Below are 15295 nucleotides of genomic sequence, written 5' to 3' on the forward strand. Positions count from 1 at the left end.
TCCTCTCTAACCAGTCCGTCCTCCGGTCTTCCTCTTCGTCTCGCTCCAGATGTGTTCACGGTCTGTGTGTGCCGAAGGGTCAGTCTTACAGCTGCCAGTGTAACGAAGGCTACCAGGACCAGCACTGTGACCGACGGCAAGATCCTCCAGCCTGCAGGGGGAAGCGCTGCGCACGTGGAGAGTGTCGAGTGTCGGAGGGAGGAGAGCCTTTCTGCCACTGTCAGCCGGGGTACACCGGGCCCACCTGTGACACAGGTAAGATTTAAAGGATGTGAAATAAAAAAAAGATGGGACTCAATAATTGTACGTCGGCATTCGATACGTGCGAGTCATTTTCTAAACGTTGTTATGTGCGTCTCGCCTTCTCCAGAGCTGACGTGTCAGGGGGAAATGGTGAGGGAGCAGCTGAAGCGGCACCAGCCCATGAGAACGTGCACGTCCACCAGCAAGATCCCCCGCATGGACTGTCCCAAATCCTGCCAGGCTTCGGCGCTCTCCGGTGTTTGCTGCGGCGTCACCAAGAGCAGACGGAGAAAGGTGGTGTTCCGCTGCTCCGACGGCGCCTCGTACTCAGAGGAAATGGAGACCGCTCTTGAATGTGGCTGCTCCAAATGCCCGTTGTAACGGCACAGCAGGTCGTCTGTTCGTTTTTGCAACACTCACCGCCGCCATTTTGTGCTGCTGAATTCTACGCATCAACGAGGCGGTCGCTCTGCGACCTTTCCACGTCGATCAGCACCAGCATCACGTGATTTTTGATTTTCCACATCCTGTTTGACCGCTGCCAATTTGCTGCCGAGAGAAACCACAAACGAAAAAGAAAAAAAAAAAAAAAAAAAAGATGGGACATGTGTGCGTGTTTTTTTGACAGAGAGAAAATATATTGTAAGATATAAGTGAGAAAAAAACATAGAACTTATTTTTATTATGAATTTTTTTTCTAAAAGATGATAAAAGGACTGATGAGGTTGTTTTTTTTAATATGTTGATTATATGATGTGTTACATAGTATAAAAAAAAAGTTATTTTGTACCTTGTAAGAAGAAAAAGTACACAGCAAAATAGATTAACATGCCTTAAAAGTATATGAATTTATATGTATGTATAAATCTATATAAATATTTACCCTAACCCAATGAATTTTATATCTTCTAAGTGTATTTGCATGATGTTAATGTGAGTGCCGATGTGTGGGAGGCTTTGGACACTGAGAGAGGAGCGCTGAGGAAGAAGCGCTCCGTCGACTCCACGACGAGGAAAAGGTGGCAGTCTTTTGTTGCCCTCTCTCTTGGAGGCTAAAAGGGAACTGTACGTGCCTAGCTAACCTGCTTCACTATATAATGGACATCATCCTCATGTAAAAGACTCTTTCCACAGAGATGATTTAACAGTTTGTTGTAATATTGTGTTAGAGTTCGCTGTTGCACGCCAGACCTGGAGTCACATAGGGGTTTGACATGGAAATCTGACATCTGTTTATTATGAATCAGGAATTCCCCATTTAAATCAACGGTGGTGAAAAATCAGACTGTAAATTCAGCGTCATGCTGGCTGCACTCGTTAGCTGCCGAGATTTAAAACGTACTCACTCAATCCCTGATGAATCACGAGAGCTCATAACATTGGCCCCGGTGGAAACAGGAAGACGTCTTTAATCAAACCACCCATTCGGATAACGAGGATTTTTTTTTTTTTTCTTTTAATTGTAACTTGCTGAGTGTCGCTGGTTGTGCTTGGAGGTAATCTCTGTTGCACCCATTACTACAACAACAGTGAAGGCACGGTGTACTGACATACCCTGCAGTGCACTTCTACATCACTGTAGCAAGGCGAGACGTTAAACTACTGGAGTAAAAACAGCAAATATGTTGTACGAGAATTTCAAATTTCAGCATTTGCTCCACAAGATGACTTTCTGACTGAAGTTGTTTAAATGCCGTCAATACACCAAAGTTATCTGGATTTGCCTTAATGGATGAGTATGTCCAAAAAAAAAAAAAGAGTGACTGAAATTGTTCAAGCTCTTTAAATGTGCCTCTTTTCAAAATGGAAAAGTATTGCTGCGATACTTACAACAGCTGCTACTGAATGATTCATCATTTTGGATGGATGTAGGCATTGTTGTGTCCCGTGTGACAAGTCACACCTGTCTCCATGACAACACAATCAAAAGTCCGCAATGGTCGTCTTTAGTTCCCAAAGGAAAGGATGCTGAGATAAACGTCCCGCTCTTCCATCCCCTAAAGGTCCGATGAAAATACAGTCCTATGAAAAACAGTATTAATGCATGCAGTGTTATAAGACATCATATTATATAAGGCAGGTCTTTCTGTTGGACCACGATGTGCTCTGAAGTGCAAATGAAAGAAAAATCAATGAGGCACGTGCTTTAAAAATGTTAAAAGGTGAAGCGTTTTGATCCTTTGTGAATGATTTCAACTTTATCACTGACAGTGTGGGGTGGTGGTTTAGAAAGTGCCTTGCAGTTGTTGACCAATAGACAAAGTGCTCCAGTCTGATCACAGCAAACTTCCACAGTAACGACTCGTCCGCCTGCTGCGTCAAAACAGCTTCTGTAACTTTGTCACGTGAAAGAATCTGGAACCACAACACACCTGGAGAAGACTTCACAACACCAGTTCACTTCTTAACTGCCCGACTAACACAATTAAAAGCATAGCAAAAGAATATGATGTAACTACTACTGTACTGTTTACCTTATTGTTGCTTTGTTTACAACTCGTGCAAAGTATTGACACACTTTTTGCAGTTAATTTGCAGCTCCGCTATCCTTGGTTTACGACATATCAGTGTTATCCTTGTCTGTTAACGTCACAGTTTTTTTTTTTCATACTTCTGTTCCTCCTACCTGATCCGCCTTCTTGCTTCTTATCTATATACATTCATCCTAATTTCCCGACTTCCTCATGTCATTCTCATAATGTTTCCTCCAGTCCTTCCGGCTAATCATTTTATCATTCTTTGCTTCCATTCCTGTTGTCACAACTCTTCAATCCTTAACCTGTTTCCCCCTTCTTCTCTTTACCCTTTCCATGCCCTCTTATCTTGATCCTAAAGGCTTAATTCTTCATTGTGAACAAAATAAAACACCTCATTTAACAGTTATTGACGTTACAAATAACTGTAAAGTCAGTCACTTCCATTGTATAGGTCCTAGGTTTAAAAAAACATGATTATGTGAGTGATGATAATTGATACTTATGTTGAATGTTAAAATTAAACTACCATTCAAACTATAATGATCTTTCATGTCTGTTCTTGAGATTGAGATTAACGCGTCTGCAATTCTTAATTTGTGCGTCAAAATCTCCCACATCGGTTTTCGCTTGCAGTGTGAATAGTGGATAGATTTTATTTTTTTCATCTCCACAAACTGCAAAGCCAGTCTTACCCAAATATTTGGGGAAAATATGGCCAAATGGCAGGTGCACAGTTACTAAGTGAGATTATTGCACCATCAAAACATTCTGCCGCAAACTCTAATATATGTTACATTTAGTTGCAGTATGCCTTTGGTTTAAGTAATTTCTAACCAAAGTGCATTTTTTGTCTTCAACCTTCTTATATTAAAACAACTAAAACTCAGCTAATGAGATCAGATTATCATTACAAAACCACTGTTTCCACACGAGTGTCCCATGTGGAAAGCACAGGATTAGTTTGTTTTTTTCTGTAAGGGCAGCCAAGGAATTCAAGTTTAAGACCAATTTTGGGGACATATTGTTGTCACATAGATTTATTTTAATTGTTATTTTATCCCCCAAAGCTCTTTTGTTCTTTTTATCAATTTAATATGATTATTTGTATTATTTTACACTGAACTACCCTATAAATCAGTGGCGTTTTCTCTCATGAATCGCTTTTACGGTGCTACTGCGGCTGTGTCATTTAAAAAAAAAAAGAAAAAAAAAAGTCCTTTGTCACATTATGTTTTGCACCCATGTTTTCTCCACAGATATAAAAGTTTGCTTCGCTTTTTGAGTTTATTCAAATGAGTGAAACAAAGTTCCTGCAATTTAGCCTGAAAGAGTGCGCGCTGGTCAGTGATGTCAGCTGCAGTTTTTCAAGACTGAAGATGGAAGTCCATCTACAAACAAATGGAAACTGGTGAGTCGCATAAACTCAATGTGTGTTTGTCTGCTGGTTAAATGTTTGCAGTGGCTGTCTGTGTACATTTACCTGCCTGCTCTATTGCTCTGAATAGTTTGCTTTTGCTGGAGTTTTGCATTTGCTGGTTGTCAAGTCACTTTTTTTGTCTGTGTGTGAATAAATATGTGTTCTGCTGCGAGCATTTTGTGAGAATTTATTCCATTTTTTTTTTTTTTTTTTTTTTTTTTTAAACCGGTGCTGTTTTATCAATGCGCTTTAATAAGTCGGTTAAACACTGTTGGCACCGTTGTGTCTTTTAACGTGCATGCAGATAGGTATGTAAGTCATGTCTCTTGATATTCTTTTAATCTGTGAATGCTTTTAGCGTTGAGGCTTTGTTCAAAGGTATAAAAATGCTCTTCAAAAATGCAATTATTTGCTTTTAACTTCTTTAAAATGATGTCAAACTCTCCCCTCTGTGCTTTAATTGTGGAACATGCGGAACAAATAGATCTGTGGTTGTACAAATATTTTTTTTTATTTCTGATGGAAATTGCTGGATACATCACTGAAAGAAAAGTCTTGGGCTTGTGTGCGGTACAGGCTTGAGGTGGCCACATTACACTTGAATTGCTTATTGTTACCTGGACTGGCTTGTAGGTAAAAGCTTTAAAGTTGAATTTCAGGTGAGCTTGGGGAAACCTTTTTTTTATTTTTATTTTTTTTTTTATCTTTGAGCAGATGAATTACACAAAAGGCTTGTTAGTTTCAAACCTTTTTGAGTGAATATCAAGTGCAATGGAACTTGCAATATTACACAAGAGGCTGTGCTTTAACGGGATTATTGGCATGGCGGTGACGCGGTCAGGACCTATGCGCTCGCCTAAGCATCATAAGCCACATTCGGAGGTGGCCTGAACAGATTCTGATCGATTTGCTCAATGCTTCCCGAGCGTGTTTTCACCTGTATTTTTGCTGGCCAGGTCGCATATGTCCGGATTGAAATAACCAAATGGAAACAGCCTCTTAGGGGTCAGGGACAAAGGCTGCAGCATCCAAATCATACACTTAAAACATGGTGCTAATGCAAACATCTCTAGAATGAATTCACTGGTCTCTGTGAAGGTATCGAATTTTAAAGCAATGCCTCGTGCCTAGTGTGACTGATTTTAAAATTTGTGTTACTCGAAAAGTCCTTGGTCTATTAAACTTTGTCACTTCAACTTGTATTTGCATCCAAAAACATGCACCTCAGGTCAGGTTACCTGGCGCCGCGCTAGTGGCAGCCTGCTGGAGCAGCTCCCACCTGAGAGCCCCCCTGCTGTAGTGAAGAAATTTCCCCTCGGGGATTAATAAAGTGAATAAAATTAAAAAAAAAAAAATATTCATTTCAATAGCCAACTGTGTCCTGCCAAAAGATGGCAGCACTGCAAAGAAAGAAAAAACTATTGTGTGCAGAATGTAGCTCAAGTATTTTGATTGTTGTTTTAATCAACCGCAGCAATTCTTAAAACGTGTGTTTAAGCGTAATGGGAATTACACAGCACACTCTTTAATGTCACCATACACTTCACTATTACAAAGATCCCCTGAGAAAAAATAAAAAGTATGTCACTGCTTGGCAGAAAATATGTTGCAAAACATTTGATTAATAAGTAGATGACTTTAAAATTCACTTTGATTTGAATTTGTAATTCAACGGGAGCGGTGGAGGAGGTACAATTTGTAAAAAAAAAATAGCAGGTAGTAGTGGAGTAGCAGGAATCTTTACCATTGGTATGCAGATAATGAGTTCGGTGTTAGACTGGTTGTGGTCATGCATGATTGGACGATGTACAGAAGATGCGAAGGAGGGGAGTTCACACGCCCGGGAACCAAACCCTATAAAAGATTCAACAGTTTGCAGATGCTTCATTGTCACAAGAGTCTGCGATAAAAAGGTAAATATGTTCTTAAGAGCTTTTCAATAGTTTACAAAGTTGTTTCATTTTATTAAACAGCATAGCAATAAAAAATTATGTTTTTAGTTTTTGCAGCGAGAACTAATAAGAAGAAAAGAAAGAAGTCATCACCTGTCTGCTTTTAGAAGGTTTGTCTCTATTTCTTTCTCTTTAATGTCACAGTGTCGGTTAGTATTCACAGAGGTTTTTGTGGTTGTGTTTTTTTGTACGTGTCTTTTGCCTGTGCAGCTTCCACTGCAAGTCTGCAGCTTATTTTGAATAAACATATTCTTCACTTATAAAAACATGATTTTGCTGTAAATATAACTTTTGTCAACTGTAGTCACACAATTGTTTTGTGCCACTGGTTGACTCGTAAATTCCTTGAAAACGTTCGGTATGAAAATCATTTTTTTTCGACCTTGCTCTACTTATTTTATAAAAAATGTTGAACAAAAGGGACAACACTGTCCTCTGATGAAATGTAGGCTCTTAGAGGGGACACATTTTCAGAGTGTGTGTAGGAATGTAGATTGAAATGTGCTTTCACTACTGAATGGCAATCCAGCCAATAGTTGTCACGACATTTCATTCAGTCCCAAGATCATTAGGATACATGGTGCGGGAAGCAAGAATGTCTTTACCAGGGCTTCTGTTAATGCGCAGAGTAGATGTTAAGATATTTCACTTGATAAGTCAAAAGTTTGACTTCCTGTATAATGAGGCTACACCTTCTGGGCGCCATGGATATCCGCACCAAATTTAAGGGCAAATCATCGAATAGTCATCGAATTTCAATCAAACTGATCGATTTACCGGCAGTCACGCATTGGCTGCCGTAAAACCAGGCCACAAAATACAGCCTTCACTGCCCCAGTGTTTCAATTTCTTTTTTTTCTGCCTTTTTTCACCAGGGAATCATGAGGATTGTGTGCTTGTTCACGCTGCTGTTCGCTGCCGCTGTTCTCGCTCTCCCTCGGGACAATAACCTCGAGTATCCCTACCAGAAGTTCAGAAAACAGCATATCAGAAAGCAGATGACTGTCGGGGACTGTAACAAGGTCATGAACAACGAGATCAAGAAGCTCAACGAAGGAAGGTGTAAGGAGATCAACACCTTCATCCTAGCCGACGAGAAAACGGTGAAATCTGTCTGCGAGACAAATGGAGAGCCATACAAGAATAACATGACCAAAAGCCTGCAACCCTTTAACATCATTGTGTGTGAAAAGATAAAGAAAGTGAAGAAAAAATGTCAGTATGGGGGTAAAAGTCTCAACAAGAAAATTGTTATCAAATGTGTCGGCTATCCTGTGCACTATGATAAAGACATTGGTCACTGTGAGACCTGACTGAACAGCTGTACACAAGTTTCTTGTTAAACTCCTGGACCGCTTGCGTTTCTGTCTGTTTTGAAATAAAGTTTTACGCAATGATCACGAGAGTTGTTATGAATATCATTAGAGATGGCTATATAAAGTCAATTATATACAGTGCATTACATCCAAGAATCATATATAATTTTGAACTGTATCGGTTGCAGAGAGATTAGTCTGACTTCATTAAAAGCTCCAGCACATCTTATAAATAGACCGTGAGTATAGATAGAGTGGTGTCAAAGGTCAAAAATGAACTTTGAACTGGAATAGAAGTTTTTCATGTTGGTGCAAATAATACTTGGTGTTCTTCACTCATCAACACATCAGCCAAGTGTGGTCGGAGAGTGTGTGTGTGTGGGGGGGAGGGGGGCGGGGGGGGGGGGACACTGAGTCACTGAGTCACTGGAACCTTCTATATATGCTTACCGGTTGCTGTTGGTCACATCGGTTACAGTTTGGTTAATGTTGCACTCAGCAGTTTTTCATCTGTTGCATCCTGTCTACAACCTAGATTGTAGAGCCCTGTTAAAGGGGTCCATCTTTGTTCATTGCTTGAATTGTAAAACAAAATAATTGTTTTAGGAATGTTTGACTTTCAGAGAAGGGAAGAGAAACCACTTTGCCAGATGGAGACAAACACTCTCGATTCTAAATGGTTTTAACATCAAAGTAAACTGGTACAATTTATTACTCTAAAAGTGCGCAAAATATGGTGAGGCCTTGTCAGTTCGACCAATTGTGCTGCACTCGAATCTAACTCGGCAAGTACGAAGGTACTTGTTTTCGGGCAAGCATAAGATACAGTTTTGAGAGTGAATTTCTCACACTGCAATTAAAAATCATGTTTTTGAGTGAAAATATATAAACTGAAAATAAAATAATTTGGATGGCAAACAAATCTTTCGTATTGTTTTGGTCAAAAACGTTTGATTGTGAATCGTATCTCTCTACTACTAATGCACATTTATGCTCAAAGATCAAATATGATTGTCTCCTTATGCCTCACCGCAAGTGTACAAGCTTTCACATCAGCCTGAGAAACACGTACAGCTATTCTGTGAAACAAAGGTGTGGTCAACCATACTCACCCCCCTGACCAAACGCCAGGACTAATTTCTCAGAACAGAAAATCACCTGCCTTCCACAGGATGTTAGTGGTTCCAAAAAAGTTCTCAAGAAGTTCTCAATTTGTGGTTGAGTCACCAAAAACAGTGACTCGGCTAACTTTCAGCTGTCGGAAATCCTCAGAAAGCTAAAAAAAAACAAAATATTAAACAAATACTTTGAATAAATTGACCTTGTGCACATGCCTATTGCTAAGGTGGTTACAAACGTAACGGTATGCAGCCATCCCTCGGTGGTCTCGTGCGATTTTGTAGTTTTTTTCTTTAACATGAATAAAAAAAAATTATCAGCCAGCCGAGGTTTTGACTTAAATTTTTAACAGTACCCACCAGTGTTGGATACTTCTGTACAAATACATTATGCAGTATACTGTAGTGTTAGTGTCGGGTTAAAAGTCGGAGTGCTGGAACACGGTTACAATTCTCTGTTGTAATCTTCTGTTTGTCCCATTAACTTAATTATCAGCACATTCATAAAAAATAAAATAAAATAAAAAAAAAAGGTTATTATTCTTTGTTTAAAACATACCCATTTTCAAATATGACATGCAATATTTAATATTTCTAGTCTTAACACTACAACAACCTCATTTGTTCAAGAAGTTGGGAAACGAGCAAAGCCACATGCAGAAACTGCACCGATAAACAAAAGCCGTGGCCGGCCATTTCTCAGCCCGTGACCAAACGGAGATCACTTAATACCCGGAACAGACATCACCTCTTTTCCACAGGATGTTAAAGGTTAGAATTGAAAAAAAAGTTTACATGAGACTGATGGTTGAAAAACAGCTCTGGTGCATTACCGCCACCTTCTGTCGGTAGTAATACATTGCTACCAGGTGCCATAACAAAAGGGGGGGGGGGGGGAATACAATGACAATTCATTTTTGACGGGGCACACCTGTTAATTCAAATTCATTCCAGGTAGATCATGAGGTTTGTTGAGAGAGATACTGCAAATAGTTTGCAAAAACTGTGAATTCCATGTGGACTATTTAACAGTTCCAATTTTCAGTTTTATTTTATACTGTAGAAAATAAAGAATTATAGAAAAACCCTTGAATGACTAGGTTTGTCAAAACCTTTCAGTGGTAATGTATGTTATTTATGAGCTAAATATTAGTGTAAATTTAAGGGGATGATTTTTTTTTTTTTTTTTAAATATAGATAAATCTTCTGCCCCAGTAACACTGATCATTACTCTGTATTAAACCCAATCTGTCAACTTCGTGAATATAAACTGGATGTTGTTTTAGAGCACAAGAAATGCATTTCAACAGAAAATGTTCAATCCATCCATCCATTATCTATACCCGCTTTATCCTGAACAGGATCAACTTTTCCTGTAAACTTTCCTCCCACTGTATTGTTGTGCCAAAAAGTCAAGGTTCAAAATTCGTCCTATTTAGGATCCAGCAGACTGGATACTTTTTACTGCTCACTGTTGCTGTGTTCGTGATACAGGTAAATGATATTTGTAATATATTTTGTTACAAACCTTTTGACCTTCCTTTTTGTTTCCCAATTCCCTTTTAGCTACAAGAGCTGGGCAAAGGAAAGGAAAAAGAACTGAATCATTCTGCATTCCACTTAAAAGGTTTGTTCTTAATAGTCTGTTTTCATTATTCAGATTTTAGTTTGAGTGTTTATTCATGGTGGTGTTGCATTTTATACATTTCTCTGCAGGTCTGCAAAACATAAATAATGAATTAAGTTTAAAATTATAATACTTTGTTTTTTATCAATATTTATATAGTTCATTATATTTCAGGGGTTTCTAAAGAAACGCTAAAGTCCCAAAAGCACATTTTATTTTAATCTCGGCCACAGTATTATTTTGTGTCTTTTTTTAAAACTTTTTTGAGACATGTTTTTTGTAGATAGGGCATACATCATGTTTTATTTACAAAATGTTTACAAAATGAGCTGACCACAATGTTTACAATATGTAGTCGCTATAGCCAGAGCCTCCGGATAATAATATGCATTTCCATAATTATGATTCTTAATGTTTCTTGACATTGATGTTTTAATGTGGTCGGTTAAATTTAAGGAATAATTAAATTACATTTTCTTTTTTTTATTATTAAAGATGGCAATAAATGTTGTAAAGTACTCCTCTATGCTTGCTATGCATTCTCTAAAAGAACATGTTCTTCACCAGGAAATCATGAAGATCCCATTTGTGTGTTTGCTGCTACTTTCTACCACTGTGCTCTCTCAGGATGCAGACGTCATTCGTCGTTACAGGCAGTTCATAAGCCAACATGTTAATGCGAAAATACATGCGCACAGCTGCGACGGTGTGATAAGAGGTAGAGGCATCACCGTAGCCAACAGCAATCAGTGTAAGGAGACCAATACCTTCATCCTAGCTACCACCAGCCCAATCAAAAACATCTGTGGAGCTGCAGGAGAGCGGTTTGGAGAGATGACCAGGAGCCTATCCCAGCTCACATTGGGCGAAGGCAGGGTACACCCTGGACAGGTCGCCAGTCTATCACAGGGTCACATAGAGACAGACGGAAACAAAGACCATTCACGCTCTCATTCACACCTAACGGCAACTTTTATAGAATCACCAATTAACCGGAGATGCATGTCTTTGAACGGTGGGAGGAAGCTGGAGTGCCCGGAGAGAACCCACACAGCCACAGGGAGAACATGCAAACTCCACAGAGAAAGGTCCCTGGCCCGGGATCGAACCCGGAACATGTTCAAAACAATAGAAAAGAAATTTCTCTCAGGGTTAAAATCCTATTAAGCCTGTAGGTCAAAAATATTGCTTTTTTTATGCTGCATTGTTGTTATTGATGACTTCTTTGAACAGAGGGTCTGGCTGGGATTGACTCGTGCTCATGTCAGAAAAGAAGCAGCTCGTGCTGTAACGTGTACAGACTTGGTTGAGATTATACTCCAGAGGATGTGTTGTTACTAATTCCTATTTCCAAAATGGACACTTTTTCCCACAACTGATCAACTTTTCCTGTAAACTTCCCTCCCACTGTATTGTTGTGCCAAAAAGTCAAGGTTCAAAATTCGTCCTATTTAGGATCCAGCAGACTGGATACTTTTTACTGCTCACTGTTGCTGTGTTCGTGATACAGGTAAATGATATTTGTAATATATTTTGTTACAAACCTTTTGACCTTCCTTTTTGTTTCCCAATTCCCTTTTAGCTACAAGAGCTGGGCAAAGGAAAGGAAAAAGAACTGAATCATTCTGCGTTCCACTTAAAAGGTTTGTTCTTAATAGTCTGTTTTCATTATTCAGCTTTTAGTTTGAGTGTTTATTCATGGTGGTGTTGCATTTTATACATTTCTCTGCAGGTCTGCAAAACATAAATAATGAATTAAGTTTAAAATTATAATACTTTGTTTTTATCAATATTTATATAGTTCATTATATTTCAGGGGTTTCTAAAGAAACGCTAAAGTCCCAAAAGCACCTTTTATTTTAATCTCGGCCACATTATTATTTTGTGTCTTTTTTTAAAACTTTTTTGAGACATGTTTTTTGTAGATAGGGCATACATCATGTTTTATTTACAAAATGTTTACAAAATGAGCTGACCACAATGTTTACAATATGTAGTCGCTATAGCCAGAGCCTCCGGATAATAATATGCATTTCCATAATTATGATTCTTAATGTTTCTTGACATTGATGTTTTAATGTGGTCGGTTAAATTTAAGGAATAATTAAATTAAATTTTTTTTTTTTTTTTTTTATTAAAGATGGCAATAAATGTTGTAAAGTACTCCTCTATGCTTGCTATGCATTCTCTAAAAGAACATTTTCTTCACCAGGAAATCATGAAGATCCCATTTGTGTGTTTGCTGCTACTTTCTACCACTGTGCTCTCTCAGGATGCAGACGTCAGTCGCCGTTACAGGCAGTTCATAAGCCAACATGTTAATGCGAAAATACATGCGCACAGCTGCGACGGTGTGATAAGAGGTAGAGGCATCACCGTAGCCAACAGCAATCAGTGTAAGGAGACCAATACCTTCATCCTAGCTACCACCAGCCCAATCAAAAACATCTGTGGAGCTGCAGGAGAGCGGTTTGGAGAGATGACCAGGAGCCTGAAACCCTTTGCCATTGTTGTCTGTACACTGAAAAGCCCGGCCACTCACCCCAACTGTCAGTACCGCGGTCAAGCTCGCACCAGGAAAATTGCGATCAGATGTGAACAAGGCTTTCCTGTGCACTTTGATGGAGACATTGTACACTTTGACCAATGATTTTTGTGCACTTCTGTGTCTTGTCAAATAAATTCAGTGACAACTCGCAACGGTGTCCGTTCTGTCGGACATTCATGTGCAATATGTGATCGTACATTAATATATTTTCAATGCCACCAGTCAGTTACCGTTCACTATACGCAACCTGCCCAGCATCAAATGAGAGATATATCAAATGATCCGCTAGGCTGTAAATATAGTGGAGCATTTAGCAGCTAAATAGTCACATATTTGGAGTGAATGGGAGAATGGGCTGGCTGCACCGTTTTCTTATTTTGGTATAAGGAAAAAAAAAAAAGAAAAGTCTTCAGCAGTCACTAGTGGCGCTAAGCCCAGGATGCTGTGACAGTGCCTATGCAAAATAATGTTTTGGGGGAAACGTGGTGTTGTGGAACATTTGCTCCTTGGGAAGGTGAGCCCTGGCATAAAAATGGTTAAATACCCATCAAAGACAGAAAAAAAAAAACTACCTGACAACATCTGTTTTTTTAACCGTGTTCATATGTTCTTATTGCTGACTGTAAACTTGTTTGAACTAAACCGGGGACTCACTGCTGACAGCATTTCCCCCCATGTGGTACGCGCTCAAACCACTCGGCTATCAGGTCACCTGCGTGCTTGTTTTTTTTGGCAATCCATACGAGTTTAATTATGCCTGTCCTGCTAATGTCTGTATTTAAGTCATCTTCCCTGGTGCCTGTGAAACAGTTCAACCCAGAGCAATGTTTACGGTTCACTGGGATCAGAGCTTTGCCAAAACTGAAACTGAACTATGATCAACAAATATTTGCATCAATTCTAAGTATCTGCTTTTTGGCCCCATTTTGTCAAATCAACATAGCTGCAGTATAAAGAAAGCAAAGGGTGTATGTTTAAAAAAAAAAATACAAAGACTACAAAGTTGGAAGGCCAGAATGAAGTCACAGGGCTCGAGGTGTGACAGTAGCTGGGAGTGGTACATAAAAACTCTAAAATAGGAAAAGGTCAAACTTCCACACCAAAACACTATCATACTTGCAAAATTTAGAAGGAAAGGGAAAAACATTGAATGATGCAGTTCACTTGAATGAAGGCTCCCCCATAGTTTAACCAGCTGAACCAGTCATCAAACATTTTGGTTTGTTTAGATGAACCTGTCACCTTCATTTTCACTGAAGAGGCAACCTTCTGCCAGAAGATGGCAGCAGAGAAAAGAGAAAGAGACCATTTGTATTTAATAGTGTGTTTACATAAAGTGTACAAAGACATTTGAGGTGGAAGGCGAGGCGGCCACTACAAAAGTTACTAAATAACACATAAGAAACTTTGAGAGTTAATCATCAAATGCTGCATGTTCACCACAGGTACTCCCTTTTTTCCCCCATTGAATCCATATTTAAGGGGATGATGCTTCGTTTAATAAATAAAAACTTTTTTTTTTTTCTCTTGTTCGGCCTCTCTTCTCTTGGAAGGTGAGCATTAGTGTGAGAGGGATACCTGCACTTACAACTACTTAAGTTGACAGTGTTCCCAAGATCCCCGTCAGATCTTGCCGGCACATTCAAACATTCACTTTGTGCTGGTGTGTTCAGTTGCTTTTTTTGTGGAGTGACTGAAAATGTCAATGTGCAGATGTCGCAAACAGCTCATGCTGTAATGTGTGTACACTGAACAGCCAAGATGATGGCACACCAGTCAGATCGATTTGAAATTGTTTCCTCGCATTTCGTTGTTTTATCTGATTTGATGAAATCAGATTAAAATTAAGATTCATCATTCTGCAGTTCGATCGAAATTGACTGCCGTCTCTGGTGTCTCAATGAGAATAGGTCGATTATATTTGGTGTTAGCTTTTCTGTTCACAGTTAGGGTTAAATATGCGTACAAAATTAAGTTTCACTTCTGCTATGTTTCAATTGTTTTCACCGTCTTACAGTAACTTTTGCAAGATCACTTTTCACAAGCACAAACCATCATTTTCCTTTAAACAGATTAGACTCTGAACCTTGTGGCAGCAATATAGTGATTTGAAAGTCAGCCTGTACATTTTTAACTGCCCACAACTTCCTCTTACCTCTTGTGTGTATGTCACAACAGAGACTGAGCTACGAATGGTCATATTTTCTTTTCTGAAGTAGACATTGTATTTAGTTTCATTTGTATGGAGTGTTATTTATAGCAAGACATCACTTGATATATGACACAATGTTAAAACCTTTCTGCACCTGCTGTCATGTACGCAGACTGGAAATATCTGGTTAATATCATTTCCACTTTTGTGGCACACTTAAAAGCCAACGTGACACACCAATCAGATCGTTTTAAATGTGTTCCCTCCCAGTTCATCTTTTCCTCCTATGTGATAAAAGTGCAATAACAGTAATGATGCAGCAGTGCGATCCAATTTAACTGCCGTCTCATGTGTTTTGTTGCACATTGCTTTGTCTGTTTCTGATGAACCAGAAAATGTTGATCGTATTTTGCGTTGCTCTTCTGTTCACACTTGGTCGTAAGTA

The 15295-nt window shown here is 39.0% G+C and overlaps 2 protein-coding genes and 1 long non-coding RNA gene across 3 annotated transcripts in view; all 3 read left to right on the forward strand.

Annotated features, from left to right (window-relative positions):
* The window catches only part of slit3 (slit homolog 3 (Drosophila)), a 251176-nt gene extending 247916 nt beyond the window's left edge, over positions 1-3260 (forward strand). Inside the window, exons 37-38 of the mRNA XM_069171083.1 lie at positions 50-255; positions 371-3260. Coding sequence (XP_069027184.1) covers positions 50-255; positions 371-624 — 460 coding nt within the window. The 3' untranslated portion in view covers positions 625-3260. The remainder of the gene's footprint in view (positions 1-49; positions 256-370) is intronic.
* Positions 3261-6970: 3710 nt separating this feature from the next.
* Positions 6971-7402, forward strand: LOC138211551 (ribonuclease, liver-like). The gene has a single exon (XM_069171508.1). The coding sequence runs from the start codon at positions 6971-6973 to the stop codon at positions 7400-7402; it is 432 nt and encodes a 143-aa protein (XP_069027609.1).
* A 2533-nt stretch (positions 7403-9935) lies between these two features.
* LOC138211765 (uncharacterized) lies at positions 9936-11794 on the forward strand. Its single transcript, XR_011179352.1, has 3 exons — positions 9936-10017; positions 10090-10150; positions 11733-11794. It is a non-coding gene; the product is annotated as an uncharacterized lncRNA (long non-coding RNA).
* The last annotated feature ends 3501 nt before the right edge of the window (positions 11795-15295 follow it).

The sequence above is a fragment of the Embiotoca jacksoni genome, unplaced genomic scaffold (assembly GCF_022577435.1).
Source record: "Embiotoca jacksoni isolate LCO1_2020_lvr unplaced genomic scaffold, fEmbJac1.0.p SCAF_5, whole genome shotgun sequence".
NCBI classification, from domain to species: Eukaryota; Metazoa; Chordata; class Actinopteri; family Embiotocidae; genus Embiotoca; species Embiotoca jacksoni.